This window comes from Schistocerca piceifrons, chromosome 4 (genome assembly GCF_021461385.2).
Source record: "Schistocerca piceifrons isolate TAMUIC-IGC-003096 chromosome 4, iqSchPice1.1, whole genome shotgun sequence".
Classification (NCBI taxonomy): domain Eukaryota; kingdom Metazoa; phylum Arthropoda; class Insecta; order Orthoptera; family Acrididae; genus Schistocerca; species Schistocerca piceifrons.
In genome coordinates, this window is record NC_060141.1 from 435,546,690 (window position 1) to 435,562,123 (window position 15,434).

Genomic DNA, 15,434 nt, shown 5'->3' on the forward strand with positions numbered 1-15,434 from the left:
GTATCAAGCATCCTTGAAATATGCATATACCAGTTTTTGTAACAAGTGTGCCTTATCCTCCCTTGAATATCTGTAGTTTTTCTTATGCACTATGTGGGGTCCTGCCCACTCGTCTCGTATAGGGTGCCTAAAGGCTGCAGCATTCTTGGAATGCTATACAACAATTCAAGCACATCACATTAATAGTTTTTATTGTAAATAAGAAAATTGAGAATACTTAACTTTTGAATTTACAACAAGTGTTGCAAGCGATGGGTAACATGCAAATAGTAATGTTCTTCGCCATACACAATGTCCAAAGAAGCAATGGTACAGATCACTAATAACTGTTCTGTGAGTGCTGATCTACAACGGTGCTTATACTGTCTTATTACTGTCTGGCCGAGGCTGGCTGGAGTGGCGCTTATACTCACTCCTTGTAGAGGCTGCTCCTGTCATGGTGTGGTCTTAATTGGCGCACCATTGGCTAACATCGTCTCACTGCCTTCTCTTCTCTTCTCTTGCGTTCTCCATCTTTGTTCCGGCACTTGTGGTCATGCCAGAACACACTACAGTCATATTGCTGCAGACTTGAAATCTGTTCATAATGTTTTTTACTATGATGCAGATGATCTTCCACGTACATAATTATGTTCAGTACCTGCTTCTTGGATGACGATCGTCCTTTGCTGTGTTACACTGGAGATGGGATTTGTGGTTCCCTGTCTGACAAGGATGATGAACCACTTGGCTTGACAGCTGTTTCAATACACCCTCACTTGTTAAGCATGTTTCGTCATCATTGTACTACTCACGTACATTGTCTGCACAGTTGAACATATGACACCATACATTTCATTGACTCATTTCGCAGGAATGCCAAAATTCCACCTGCCACTTCTTTCTCACACTGCAAATTTCCTTGAGTTTCTTTCTGATGAAATTTCAAGTTTGGTAACTGTTATTACAGATATGATGCAATTTTTGCTTTGTTTATCATTAGCATTACTGGTCTTTGTATCAAAACCACTAGCACTGTAGCACTTTTGTGAGTTACGTGTTGACTAAGCAGTTCAACTACGCTCTGTAGCTTCATGCTGTGCTCACTATTGGATACCTCCAGTCCCGTCCCCTGTTGCAATTAGCAGTCAATATCATGGTAGCATGGTGGACAGTATGCGGGATATCGAATGCCATAATCATAATCGCCACACTCGAGGAGTTGCTTGTTCAAAGAAAAGAAAATTGTTCCAGAAATAAGTGTTTACAATGCAATACAGTTGTTAGGTAGTTTACTTAAAAGTGAGAAACAACTGAATATGGTTATTACAAAACCAGTGATGTGCCATCAGTAAGAATAGTAGCCTTAAAAAAAAAAAAAAAAAAAAAAAAAAAAAAAAAAGGAATCTGATGAAAATTAAGTGGCCAATATTAAAAGAAGAACAGTTCAAGAAATAAGAGCCCCAAAAAAGAAAGAATGGCTATAGAAAAGACAAAAGAAAAACCTGAAGTTTTAGATGTTGGACGTTGAAATTCCAAGTTTATCTAAGAAACTTAAACACTGAATCTTTCATTGTGAAGTTTAACATTTGACATAAATTTTGTACCTTTAAAATTGTTATAATGTGTTAGGGAAAATTGTAAGTTTTCACTGCATTACTATGTTAAAACAATTTGTATTTTAATTGATGTGATGATAACACATCCTGTGTGAGAGTTTAATGTTTCCATAGCATTTGATGAATGGTACACAGCAAGTCATACATAGTTAAATTATTCATGCTGACATGCAGTTTAAGTGATATGAGAATTTTTTCAATCAGTGTTCATTTCAACTAGCTTTCAGGTTCACAAAAAAAGTGTTTTGTCATTGTACCACACACATTTTATAGAGGTAATGAAAAGGTCTTGAATTTGATCCTGTGAAAATGCGTAGACACCCTGTACGGCCATCATGCTGGGGCAAAGTGATTTCAGTTCATTGTCTAAGTGGGGCACTAACAATTACTTACCTCCTGTTTCCAGCCTTCTTGAATGAGTTATTAACTTTAGTAACCATACGTGTTATAATATCTGATCACCAAACCATGTCTCTATTCAGATGCTGTCGATAAGGTCAGACCTATTTGCACCTACAAGGTCTAAAATATTTCTGCCACATGTGGATTGTTGAATTAGGTGCTCAAGACAGTTTTCTGAAAATGTATTCAAAAGTAATTTACAAGACTGTCTGCCTGTACCTTTGCAGCGAATCCGTAGATATTCCAGTCTGTACTCAATATGTGTGGGGATCTCCAACTAATATTTCCACACTACTAGCCATAAACTTCCTTTGAATTACTAAAACTGTCACAACAGAATCAGTAGCCTGGTAAAAACATCCAACAATTAACTTTATTTCATCCAGACCTACTATACGCCACCAGATAATTTCTCTGTCCCAATCAAATTTGACCTCAATAGAGAGAATATTTGTCAACTGCAATGAACACTTCCCCTCCCACAGCTTCTAATCTTTCTTCCCAATATACTTTCCATGACTTACTAAGTAGCTCAGTGCTATTTAGCAAGTCTTGGAACATACACTAGAACTTATTGGAATGACACTTCAGCTATGGGAAACTGTTGCCATTGTAGAACTGTTGCGAACTGAACCACATACAATTGCACTAAGGCTTGATTTGCATGATGTGTGCCATGTGGCACTGGGAAGGCACTTTAGGTGAATGGAGCCAGATCTACTTGAAGGTTGTGGCCGAGCGGTTCTAGGCGCTTCAGTCTGGAACCACGCGGCTGCTATGGTGGCAGGTTTGAATCCAGCCTCTGGCATGGATGTGTGTGATGTCCTTAGGTTAGTTAGGTTTAAGTAATTCTAAGTCTAGGGGACTGATGACCTCGTCCCATAGTGCTTGGAGCCATTTTTTAAGGTATGTTGCGTGTTGTGGAGCCTCTGGAGGAAAACTATATGCTTGATGCAGCAACTTACTTTGTCAAGAGAAGTGTTGTACACCTACAAGAGAGGTATGGCAGAAGAGCGATACCTGTAAATATAGGTAATTTTGGCCCCGAAGTAATGAAGTTAAGTAAGGGAATGTTAATCGAGAGTTGAGACATTCCAGACAAGGATGAGTGGTGCTTGAGGAGTGTGAACCACAAGTGGCTGCAAGCTGCCTATAAGACTGTGATATGTAGGAGAGTGGAGCATCTAAAGGGGAGAGAGAGAGAGAGAGAGAGAGAGAGAGAGAGAGAGAGAGGGAGAGAGAGAGAGAGAGAGAGAGTGGATGAAAGAATTACTGTTTGAATCTGAGGTTTTATTTTTACTGTGGTGTCCATTGCCAGTAACACCCATGATCCAGTGTGAAATACGAGCAGGGGATGAAGCACCAGTGCATTCCTAGGTATTTACAACTGATAACAGAAATTGTATTAACCAGCAGTTATGTGACTAGATAATGTAAGAGAGTGATAGTCAATACAGCGCAGGAATTGTGGTCGTACCAACAAGACTGCGGATGGATCTAGACAACACATGTCCTGCTGTGATTACCATCACCTGAATAGCAAGACCATAACAGGTGGATCCTTCTACCGACCTTCCAATTCAGATGATACAGTTGCTGAAAGGTTCAAAGAAAACTTGAGTTTGATTTCAAACACACACACAACTCTTATGATAAGTTGGTGATGACTTTAATTTACCCTCGATATGTGGATGAAAATAGATGTGTAATTCCGGAGGTACACACAAAATATCATCCAAAATTGTTCTAAACGCATAACCTGAAAATTACTTTGAGCAGTTAGTTTATGAGCCCACGCGAATAGTAAATGGTTGTGAAAACACACTTGACCTCTTAGCAAAAAATAACCCTGAGTTAATAAAGAGCATCAAAACTGAGTAAGGAATTAGTGAACACAGAGTTGTCGTACCGAGATTGAATGTTGTAATCCCCAAATCTCCAAAAAATAAGCAAAAAATATACCTATTTAAAAAAGCAGATAAAAATTCACTTGACGCTTTCCTGAGAGACAATCTCCACTCGTTCCAAATTAATAATGTAAGTGTAGACCAGATGTGGCTTGGATTCAAAGAAATAGTATCGGCAGCAATTGAGAGATTTATACCAAATAAATTAACAAACAATGGAGCTGATCCTCCTTGGTACACAAAATGGGTTAGAACACTGTTGTAGAAACAATGAACAAACATGCCAAATTTAAACAGACGCAAAATTCCCAAGATTGGCGATCTTTTACAGAAGCTCGAAATTTAGTGCGGACTTCAATGCGAGATGTCTGTAACAGTTTCCACAATGAAACTTTGTCTCTAAACCTGGCAGAAAATCCAAAGAGATTCTGGTTGTATGTGAAGTATGTTAGCACAAGAAACAGTCAATGCCTTCTCTGCATGATAGCAATGGAGATACTATTGAAGACAGTGCTGACAAAGCAGAGTTACTAAACACAGCCTTCCGAAATGCCTTCACCAAAGAAGATGAAGTAAATATTCCAGAATTCGAATCGAGAACAGCTGCCAACATGAGTATTGTAGAAGTAAATATCATCAGCTCCTCCTTTCTCGTATTTTGTGTACAAAAATGGATTGATAATTCATAATTCTGAGTTTAACATGTCGATTGTTGTATTTACATGGTACTTGATTAAACATAACACTCTAACTTCCTTTTGACGTTGTAGATGATGTAAACACAGGAGGTTCGTTAACTTTGTTTAATAGTATTCTAACATTCTGATGAATGAGAGTAAATTTACTCAGACAAGTTTGTTGTTTGTATGACAGTTCATTTATCTGCCTGCGTAAGGTATTATCAAAGGATTTCTCCCATTGGTGATGCTGCCTCACCATCGTGGCATGAGGCTGCAGAAGGCAACGAACACCACTGCATTAAAGGCACATGAGGTGTAGTCACACAACATCTGGCATGTAATTAAAAAAGCACTGTAATTATCTCTCCATTGGCAAAATATTCCGGATTAGTCCCCTGTTTGAGTGACTAATGTAAAAAATGGAGGCTTTTAAGTTACAAATGCTGCAACTGATAATTTTTATGTACTTGACATGAAGGAATCTTCCTTTGATCTGATGTAGTCATATTTGTGACTTGAAGAAAGTCAGTTGATTGAAACTGGCTCTTGACAAATAAGCACGCGTTACATCAACTTTTGATGGTTTTATGATGCTGTTCTTTAAGCGAAGTGTACATCTTTCACTTCTTTTCTCAGTACACACTCCTCTCTATAGAACATGCAGAATATATTTCGTATGATGTGGTGTAGAAATAGTTTGTGTTGTTCTTTGATGGCTCGAAACGCAATTATATGTAGTGATTGTCACATTACTGGGTCTGATCACTTGCAATTTTACAAGCTGTCAGATGTACATCCACTTTTCATATAATCGTCGTCATACTTGGCTATGGAACCAAAGAAACCTGTCATATGGAAGATGAGTCCTGCTTCATAGATTTCAGCATGATTCTTTGTGGATGTGCATTTGAGAGGAAGCTCTTACTTCTACAGCAACACTGTCCTGCTGTTGTTTACTTACTAGGATGAGTTGAATGAATAGTACATGACAGACAGCAATAAGAAGCCAATTGGGGGGGAGGGGTGTTCAGAGAGGATTGACCAGTCAGCTTTCACAAATACGAGGGTGGTTCAGAAAGTAACCTCCGATTGGTCACAGTATGGGTTGTGGGGGGAGTAGCGACGCCATCTGTGCGTTCACGCACTCAACAGGTCAGTCGGCATCAAGCCGTGGTCGAGTGAACATCGTACCTGCGCTAGTTTAGTTTTTGTGGCAGTTTGAAATGTGTGCTGCAATAGAAAACCCCGCCAAATGTGAAGTGCATGCTGTCATAAGGTTTTTTACAGCCAAAGGATATTCTGCAGCAGCTATTCATCGTGAGCTTTGTGCCGTGTACGGACCAAGAGTTATGAGTGAAGGAGTTGTCCGTGAATGGGTACGTTTATTTAAAAGTGGACGAGAAAACGTTCATGATGAAGAGAGGAGTGGTAGACCATCATTGGTGACTGACGAACTTGTTCAGACAGTTGATGCAAAAGTTCGTGAAAATCGACGTTTCTCAATGTCGGAGTTGTCTACTGGTTTTCCACAGATTTCTAAGACTCTCTTGTACGAGATAGTGACAGCAAGATTGGGTTACCGTAAGTTCTGTGCACGATGGGTGCCCAAAATTCTTACCGACCACCACAAAACTCAAAGAATGGCCTCTGCATTAGACTTTCTGTCACGTTATGAGGACGAAGGAGAACCATTGTTAAACAGAATCGTGACCGGTGACGAAACCTGGATTAAGTACGTGAACCCTGAGACAAAAGAACAATCAAAGATGTGGGCACATTCAAATTCACCTACCAAACCAAGAAAAGCCTCGCAAGATTTTTCTGCCAGAAAACTGATGGCAACGGTGTTTTGGGATGCCAAAGGGGTGTTGTTGGTTGAATTCATGGAACGTGGTACGACCATTAATCAAGACGTGTACTGTGAAACAATAAAAAAGTTACGACAGGCTATACAGAACAAATGCCGTGGTATGCTGACTTCCGGTATCGTTTTTTTTGCACGATAACGCCTGTCCTCACTCTGCTCGCAGAACAACGGCCCTTCTTGAGTCCTTCAAGTGGGACGTTATCAACCATCCACCTTACAGCCCAGACCTGGCGCCAAGTGATTATCACCTCTTCATGCATTTGAAGAAATGGCTCGGGTCACAGCGGTTTGATGACGACGAAGAGCTCAAAGATGCGGTCACAGGCTGGCTCCAGGCACAAGCGGGTGATTTTTATGCAGAAGATAATTTCAAAGCTTGTGAAGAGATACGATAAGTGCCTCAATCGCTATGGAGACTATGTAGAAAAATAGTGCAAAGATGTAGTTGTAAGATGTATATATTAAAATATTTTTATTTAACTTGGTGTATTTTTTTAAATCAACTGGAGGTTACTTTCTGAACGGCACTCGTATCGGTGAAAGAAGACTTTAATTGTTGTTTAGACTGTGTGAATTCCAAATTCCCTGCCATTTGGCTGCCCTGTATGCTGATAAAATCTTAGTTATTTATAGAAAAGTAATTTAATTTTCAGACAGTGTGGAATTAGTTTTAAGTATAAAAGGATAATACATTTTATTTTTATGAAGCCAGACCAGTCCTAAGTGTGGACAGAATGATGCAAGAAGCCAGAGTTAGGAGAAGTGTAAGTCAGTGATAGACATTGTCATCAGTAAAAACTCTACTCACCAAGTGACAGTACAACACACACATAAAAGAGGGTTGTAATTAGGCAAGCTTTTGCAGCCATTGGATCCTTATTTGGGCAGCAAGGTTGAAGGGGAAGCAGGAGGGGTGAAGGAAAAGGACTGAAGAGGTGTCTAAGAAAAGGGGTAGATTTCAGGAAAGTCACCCAGAACGTTGGGTTAGGGGAGGCTTACCACATGGGATGAGAAGAAAAGTCATTGTTGGAGACTGCATTGGACAAGATTTGAAAACCAGAGAGCTTAAACATGGAAGACCAGGTAATATGCAAAACAGAGATTACTGATCAAACATCATACATGAGTCAATAAAAGTGAAAAGCTAACTGCATTGTATGTAACAGAGGTGGGAGATGGGCCACAAAAATTGACGGGTAACACAATGAAAGATCTAGAAAACTAAAATGAAGTGAAGAAAAAGTAGTTACTGTGAAGAAATGCTGAGATGGTAGAAATTAACATAAATTAAGGCCAGGTGGGTGGTGAGAACCAAGGACATGTTGTGGTTCTAGTTCCCACCTGCGGAGTTTTGAGAAACTGGTGTCTGGGGGAAGGATCCAGGTGGTGTGTGTGAAGAAACAGGCACTGAAGTCACAATTGTCACATTGTAGAGCACACTCTACAACAGGGTATTGTGTGATGCCACTATACACCCTCTGTGTATGCCCATTCATCCTAATTGATAATTTAGTGGTAGTCCTTGCTGATGTAAAAGGCCAAACAGTGTTTGCATAACAGCTGGTATATGATGTGTCTTCTCACAGATGGCTGTCTCTTTGATGGTATATGTTCTGCCAGTTACGGAGCTGCTGTAGATGGAGGTAGGAGGGTGCTTAGGGCAAGTACTGCAGTGGGGATGGTCACAGGGGTAGGAGCCATAGGATAGGGAGATGGGTGCAGGAGGAGCATAAGGTCTGACAAGAATATTGCAGAGATTGGGAGGGAGACGAAAAGCTTTTTAGGTATGGTGGACAAGATTTTAGACAGAATGGATCTCGTTTCAGGGCATGATTTTAGGAAGTCATGGCTCTGTTGAAGTAGCTAATGAATACATTCCAGACCATGAGAATACTGATTTGCCTGTGATGTGCTCAGAAGTTGTTTTTTTGAGGGATCAGCAGTACCAGGATTGATACTGATCCCTGTGACTGTCCCTTCTGCAAGACTTGCCCTATGTGCCTTCCTACAACTGCCTATAGCAGCTCTGTAACTGGTGAAATACATACTATCAAAGAGAGCCACTTGTGAAACAACACACCCTATACTAGCTGTTACATAAACACTGTACGGTCCTTCATGTCAGCATGACTACCACCAAATTGTCAATTAGGATGAATGGGTGTAGGCAGAGGGTGTATACTAGCAACATGCAATCTCCTGTTGCAGACAGATGCCTATTTCACCACATGCACCATCTGGATTCTTCCCACAGACATCAGTTTATCAGAACTCTACAGGTGGGAACTAGCACTACAACATGTGCTTGGTTCCTGCCATCCACCTGGCCTCAATTTAAATTGATTTCTTCTGTCTCAGCATTTCTTCACAGTAACTACTCTTTTCTTCACTCTGTTTTAGTTTTCTGAATGTTTCATTGTGTTACATACAATGCAGTTAGCTTTTCACTCCTATTAACTCATGTGTTATGTTTAAGCAGTAGTCTCTGTTGCATAGTACCCTGTCTTCCACCTTTACGCTCTCAGGTTTTCAAATCGCATCTGATGCAGTCCTCAGCAATCACTTTCCTTCTCATCCCATCCGGTAAATCTCCCCTGACCTGCGGTTCTGGGTGACTTTCCCGAAATCTACCTCTTTCCCTAAATGTCTCCAGTCCTTTTCCTTTACCCCTCTTTCTTCCCCTTCAACCCTTCTGCCTGGAGAAGGAGCCACTGGCTCCAAAAGCTTGCCTAATTACAACCCTCTTTTATGTATGTGTTCTGCCACCACTTGGTGAGTAGATTTTTTATCTATCCAGTTAAATTATTTTATCAAAAATTGATTGTATTCGTTGTTACATTGTCATCAATGATGTTTAATTTGTATATTCCCCAATGAATGGAGTAACAGACTATCTCAACATGCAGTAATTTGTCAAGGACAGAAAACAAACAGCATATGGTTCCTTCATGACATATTAGTGCTTGCTGAAAGTGAATTAGAATTGAGTCATTTGCTGAATGACATGGAAATGTCTCTAGCTGACAGTTGTAATATGTGATAAAGAAAAAGAAAACTGAGGTAATGGTGTGGAAATTCAGGATGATAGATGTAGAACTTGGGCACAAGATGCTTGAAGAAGTGGATGAATTTTGATATCTAAAAACTAGAGAATAAAGTTAAAGATACAAGAAACACTTTGTGGTAAGGCTTACAAAAGACAAAAGAATCTTCTATAAGAAGAAACAAACACTAACATTCAAATAGAAAAAGTTAATAATTTGTAATGTTTGTTCACAGCTTTGTGTAGGTGAGAAGTATGAATAATGGAGTAAGGTGCAGCTGAAATGATCATAAGCCATGAAAATGTGGTATTACAGGGAACTATTGAAGATTGGCAGACATACTGATTAATTTAATTCGCAGTTGCGAATAAGGACTACTATTAGTTGTAGAATGGAATGATGACAGTGAAAATTTGGGGCAGATTGGGACTCGAACCTGGGTTTCCCACTTATCACGAGCATTTGCCTTACCATTTTGCTATCCGTGCATGACTCATGGCCAGACCCAAACTTCCATATGTCATCAGCCATGCATCTACAACCTGAACTCGTACATCCATTATGTATATTCCCATACAGGTCAGACGTTGTACTTGAAAGTCGCTTACCCGGGATCGGCAAATAAATTTGATTTTGCAGTGCCTGTGTTGTTCTGATTATGATGCGAAGTTCCTTTGGACATTCATGGATATGGAAGTTTGGGTGTCACCATTAGTCATGCACGGATAGCCAAATGATGATGGGATTGCTCGTGATAAGCAGGAAATCCGGGTTCGAGTCCTGATCTGGCACAAATCTTCATCATTGTCATTCCATTCTACAGCTGAGGGTAGTCCTTATTCACAATTGCAAATTCATTTGATATGTTTCGTAATGGCTGTGCCAAAGGAGCTTTAATCATAATCAGAACAACACATGTACTGCAATACCGTATATTGATCAATGTCCTGCAGTGAGTCAATGATTAAGAAAACAGTGGAAAGGAAATATAGTAAGTATGATTTCATTTTACGATGTGTCATTGCTGAAAACTATGGATGGAGAAAGGAAAAGGTTGCAGGGGCAGGCTTGACATTATATAGATCGTTGATAATGTGAGATGCAATAGTTACGCTGAAATGAAGACAGCTAGCAGACAACCAAAACAGTTAAGTGCATCAAAACAGTCTTAGGGTTTGTGACTGAAAGAACATACTCTGCAGTGAATATTTGGACAAGGGAGTGTAAGTCACAAGGAGCTCTTTTTTTTTTTGTTGTTGCAAAGATTAATAGTGCAATTAACCTTATAGAGAAGGAAAAAAATGAAATTCTGACAAATGAGCTATGTAGGTTCTTAGACTAAGTATCCTTGTTAGGCTATATTTGGCAGAACAAATACTTTATCATTATTTACTGTGAGATTCTTCATCGCCTGCTCTCCTCTCTGCTTGCCATTCTAATTAACACCTACCTCATCTACCTGCTCTTGGTTCTGCTCTCTTCCCCCACCCCCATCTCACATTTGCATGTATGTGCTTTTTTTTCTTTCTTTGTGTGTGTGTGTGTGTGTGTGTGTGTGTGTGTGTGTGTGTGTGTGTGTTTTCTGTATGAACAGACAAATAATTAAACACTCAGTGAATTTTTTTTACAGGTCTTGCAGTCTGCCCTGCTGTCCTACAGTTAATTTTGCTACCAGTCTGTCCAGAATCACCTAGATATTTGCTCATAACAAAACAGTGGGAAGAAGAGGCAAGAAAAGGTATGTTTTTCTTTATGAAACACATGACTCCAAGCAAAAATTTCATTGTCTGGTTATATAAACAGTCTGTTTCCCTGTATTATATGGTGAATCTGCTTTCTTTTGACCACCACAATAGAAATATGCTGCCATGTCAACATTTTTTGATAGGAAGTTTACCAGTGGTAAGAAAAAATGTCTGACTAGGACTAGAAAAAAAACTAATAAAATGTATATCATATAATGATAACTAACAGGAAGAAATAAAGAAAATATGAAGAAAGGTGGAACAGAATGTTGCGACTCACACACACACACACACACACACACACACACACACTTAATGCTCGAAGAAAATTTTATCTTTCATAAAATGATGCTGTTGAGTCAAAGAACTAGTGTCTTATCAAGAAATTCAGTGTAGCAAAGTAATTTGAGAAAGACTGGAAAATTAATATGCCTACAAGGAAGGACAACATTAATGAGATACAGGACAATTCATTTTGAGAGTTGTGTAACAACTAGCATTCACCATTCTCTTTAAATGTCTGTGGATGACCATATTTAATACTCAATTAAAGGCCTATAAACTGTAAAAAATATGAAAATATTAGGAATTTGAAGAACAACAAACACACATGGGGAGCAAATACATGAAGAATTATTAAACAATGGAGAACTGTATTTATCATTAGAAAGGAACCTAAAGTTATAGACCAGTGTGATATAGGAAAAGGAGAATGTACCTACTGACTAAGAGTACTTTCTTAGAGGCATGTTCCCACTGCCCAATCTAAGAGCAACTGCGTTAGAGACTGTCATGTACAAACTAATACCAATGAGTGAAGAACTAGTGATCTATGACACGCCATTAATTTATACTTAGATGGATACGGATATCAAAGAAAACCCAGGAATTTAATTTCATACACTTACGCCTTTATGGTCTAAAAAGGTGTACATTATCATAAGTAACCAACACTAGTAAATGCTATCAGAGTCTGTAAAATCTCCTCAACAGTAATTTTTCAAATGGATAGATATGAAAGAAAAATTCAGTAAAATCAAAACATATGCAGAAAAAACTGAGAAGCATGAAAAATTAAATCTTGATTCATTATTTTATATAACTTCATTCTTGAGAAAATTCACAGAGTTGAAAAGGTAGCCTTCTCAAATTTCTCATTTTATGCAAAGGCGTCGTTTTGATAGACCCCAGTCCCATTAGAAATGTGTTCATGAAAACAAGGTACTAGAGTTCTTCTTACATGAGTAACAAAGCTGATTTGTGATTGATAAGGAACCCAAGGAAAGCTCTCACAAAAATTATAAAAATAGAATGCACATTTTATTGGCAGTGTGACTGAATAAAATCTTCTCAGATTTCCACCTGCATTAAGTCTCTAAAGTTCAAACACTCTGACAAGGCTTGGACACCCAAGACATTTATTAAGTATTATAAAAGCAGCATGAAACTATAGCTTGTGCCAGTTTAAGTAAACTAGAGTACCTTCTGACAATGAAATGGATAAGACAGATGTGTCCTTTGCTAAGGAGAACTTCAGGAAATATTTGCTTAACAATTTAGAAAGCTTTTTCCAAGCAAGGGAAGCAAAATAATACAGGAAGTGAAGCAAGCATAGTGGCAGTTACCAGGTCAGCTTAAATCCTCTAACATTCTGTTAAAAGAATCATTTTCATCAAACTTTACCCAACAGTAAAACCCCTGGGTGGAATACAAATAAAGCAAGAAGTCAAAGTAATTCCTCATCCTATAGTGGAGGCAGCTGTGAGGAATAAACATAACTTGGATTTGCTTAGTATGTCTTTATAAGTATAACCAGATGGTAACCTATTATTTAGATAATTTGAAAAATAATTTGAATGGCACTTAACCAAGAAATACAACAAGGAGGTAATCATACATCATGCTCATGTTTTTTTAGGTGTCTGTAAGTTACTAATGTAATTAAAAACTATTTACAAAATTGTGCTGTACACAGTATTTAGAGCCATCTTTTGTAGACAATGTACTCAATGTTCATTCTATTTGATATTAAAAAGCAAGCCAGGTACATTTTCTTATGTGAGAGACCTTTCTTTGTATTGGTGGCCAACCACGTGAGACTTGGTTACTTTTGAAAGAAGCTTCTCCTGTATATTGGCTAGGTAAGAAATTGATAAGCAAGCACCCCTTCCCCCCCCCTCCCCACCCCCTCCACACCCCATTTTTAATTTATTTTTTAAGCATAATAAGTTAAAGTGATGGCTTCAGCTACAGTTGCCTTATGTTTAGTTTTTATGGAAAGCCTTGTTCCATTAAACAAAGTTCTGCAGAAGTATTACTGGAACTTTCTATTTCACACGTAGTTGAGAGGTTGATTCCATATATGCTGAGGTTTTAGGACACTCAACCTGATAATACAGTGCTTGCTTTTCTTGCAGAACATTAACATTGGGCTATTAGGATGTTGTAGGTTTGGAGCACAATAACTTCACTGTTAAGGGAAGTAGTTGTGTCTCTTGTGGAAAAGTATCATTCACTTCCACAGCCAATTTGCAGAGAGGTGATTCTCTGCCATATTTGAGAACATCCGATCAGATCATCCAAATACACAGCCATATTTGCTACATCAAATAGAAAGAACTTGCATTTCCCCTGGAGTGATAATTCCGTACCAGTATCCAGTGAATTTGCTGATAACTTGTCAGCACTGCAATCATTCTGGAGGTCATGTCACGTATATTGCATCAATATGAATTCTCAAGAAATTCCACAAAACTAACTTCTTTAAACAGGCAGTGATTTGATCTGATTGTATACCATGTTGAATAAGTTGAAAATGATTAACAGGAATCACCAGCTAACAAAATGAATAAATTTCCCATAATGTCTGTTACTAGTATCTTAAAGAAAACATGTAGTGAGATGTGGTAAATTTGTCTCGTATCAAAATGTAGAACAACATGAGACCTTCAGCTCTTTCCAATGTTATGAAGTCACTTTTGAAGATCTTGCAAGAAACTAAAATATTGAACAGTCAACAAATATTATTGAAACGGTGAATGGATGCTCTAAGCAAGAAACTGAGTTAGTCCTCATAGCCACTAGTATATTTTTTCCTGGTATATCCCATATTCGACCGGCTTCTGAGCTTCACTCTCCTTGCTATAACTTTTATATGTGTACTTGTCAAAGTTTTGAAGTTATCTAGAACTACATGTGGAGAAGCGGGCAGACACAGTAGCATTCTAAGTTGGCCATATGAATGTTGTATGCTGATTATTTAATGTGAGGAGGTACCACGAAATATGATCCTTGTTCTTCTTATTTCTGGTGTCTCAGCCTTAATAATGAGGCAGTTCTTGATGTAGCAGTGGTTTTACAAAATTATCTTAATTGCACTTGGACAGCATGCTTTTCATAGATTTTTCGCATTTTTCTTGCATTTTGCATTCATTAAGGTTCTCGCGTTAACCTCTCAGGGTAAGTAACCTGGAGATAAACTGTGTGTTGTCTGTGATGAACAGGAAATTCAGAGAAGTCATTGTTGCTTCTGAAATAATGCCCAATTTGGTGGTGAGTTGCGTAATCATTACTAACCACAAGTCCTTCTTCCGCTAAGAAATTGAACACAGCTTGATTGATACATTTGCATACATATTTCCTAGTGTACCTGATGGGTTTGAGTACACTACAGCATTCATAATTGTTGTGCATGTCAAATATCTTGATCAAGGCAGGACTGGTTGTACAATCCATTGGTTGTTAATGTCAACAACGTGCAACAAGTGGGGGAAAAAAACACCATCCACAATACTGTGTGTTTTAATGATACCTTGACGAAGGGAATACAATGCAACATTCTTGTCATGTTTTTTAATGAGGTTCTGTTTACACTTATAGTGACTTTTATATGGAAATAATTTAATTGTCTGGCAGTCACCTTTATTTCGAATGAAATAACTGCTTTCAGCCAACATTAGTCATCCTCAGGTATTAAAATGTGAGCTATGATTCAATCCCACCACTATGGAAACCAGACAATCTCATAGAAGTGAACTTGTATGTTCCAGTTCAGTGTTCGTTGCATATGTGTATGAGATAGTTTAGTGTACATTTCATAGGTCTCACTTGAGAATGGCCACAGTGCCAAAACTAACTAGTCATGATGCAATGATAGACTAACTTACTCAAATATGAAGCAGATTAATTCAA

The 15,434-nt window shown here is 38.5% G+C and overlaps 1 protein-coding gene across 7 annotated transcripts in view; it reads left to right on the forward strand.

Moving 5' to 3' along the window:
* The window catches only part of LOC124794748 (glucose transporter type 1), a 502,711-nt gene that overhangs the window by 286,212 nt on the left and 201,065 nt on the right, over window positions 1-15,434 (forward strand). For all 7 annotated transcript variants that reach the window (XR_007016606.1, XM_047258356.1, XM_047258358.1 and 4 more), the window contains one exon: window positions 11,129-11,236. Coding sequence is in view for 6 of the 7 variants with exons in the window: in XM_047258356.1 (XP_047114312.1) it covers window positions 11,129-11,236 (108 nt within the window). In the remaining variant the exon portion in view is untranslated. The remainder of the gene's footprint in view (window positions 1-11,128; window positions 11,237-15,434) is intronic.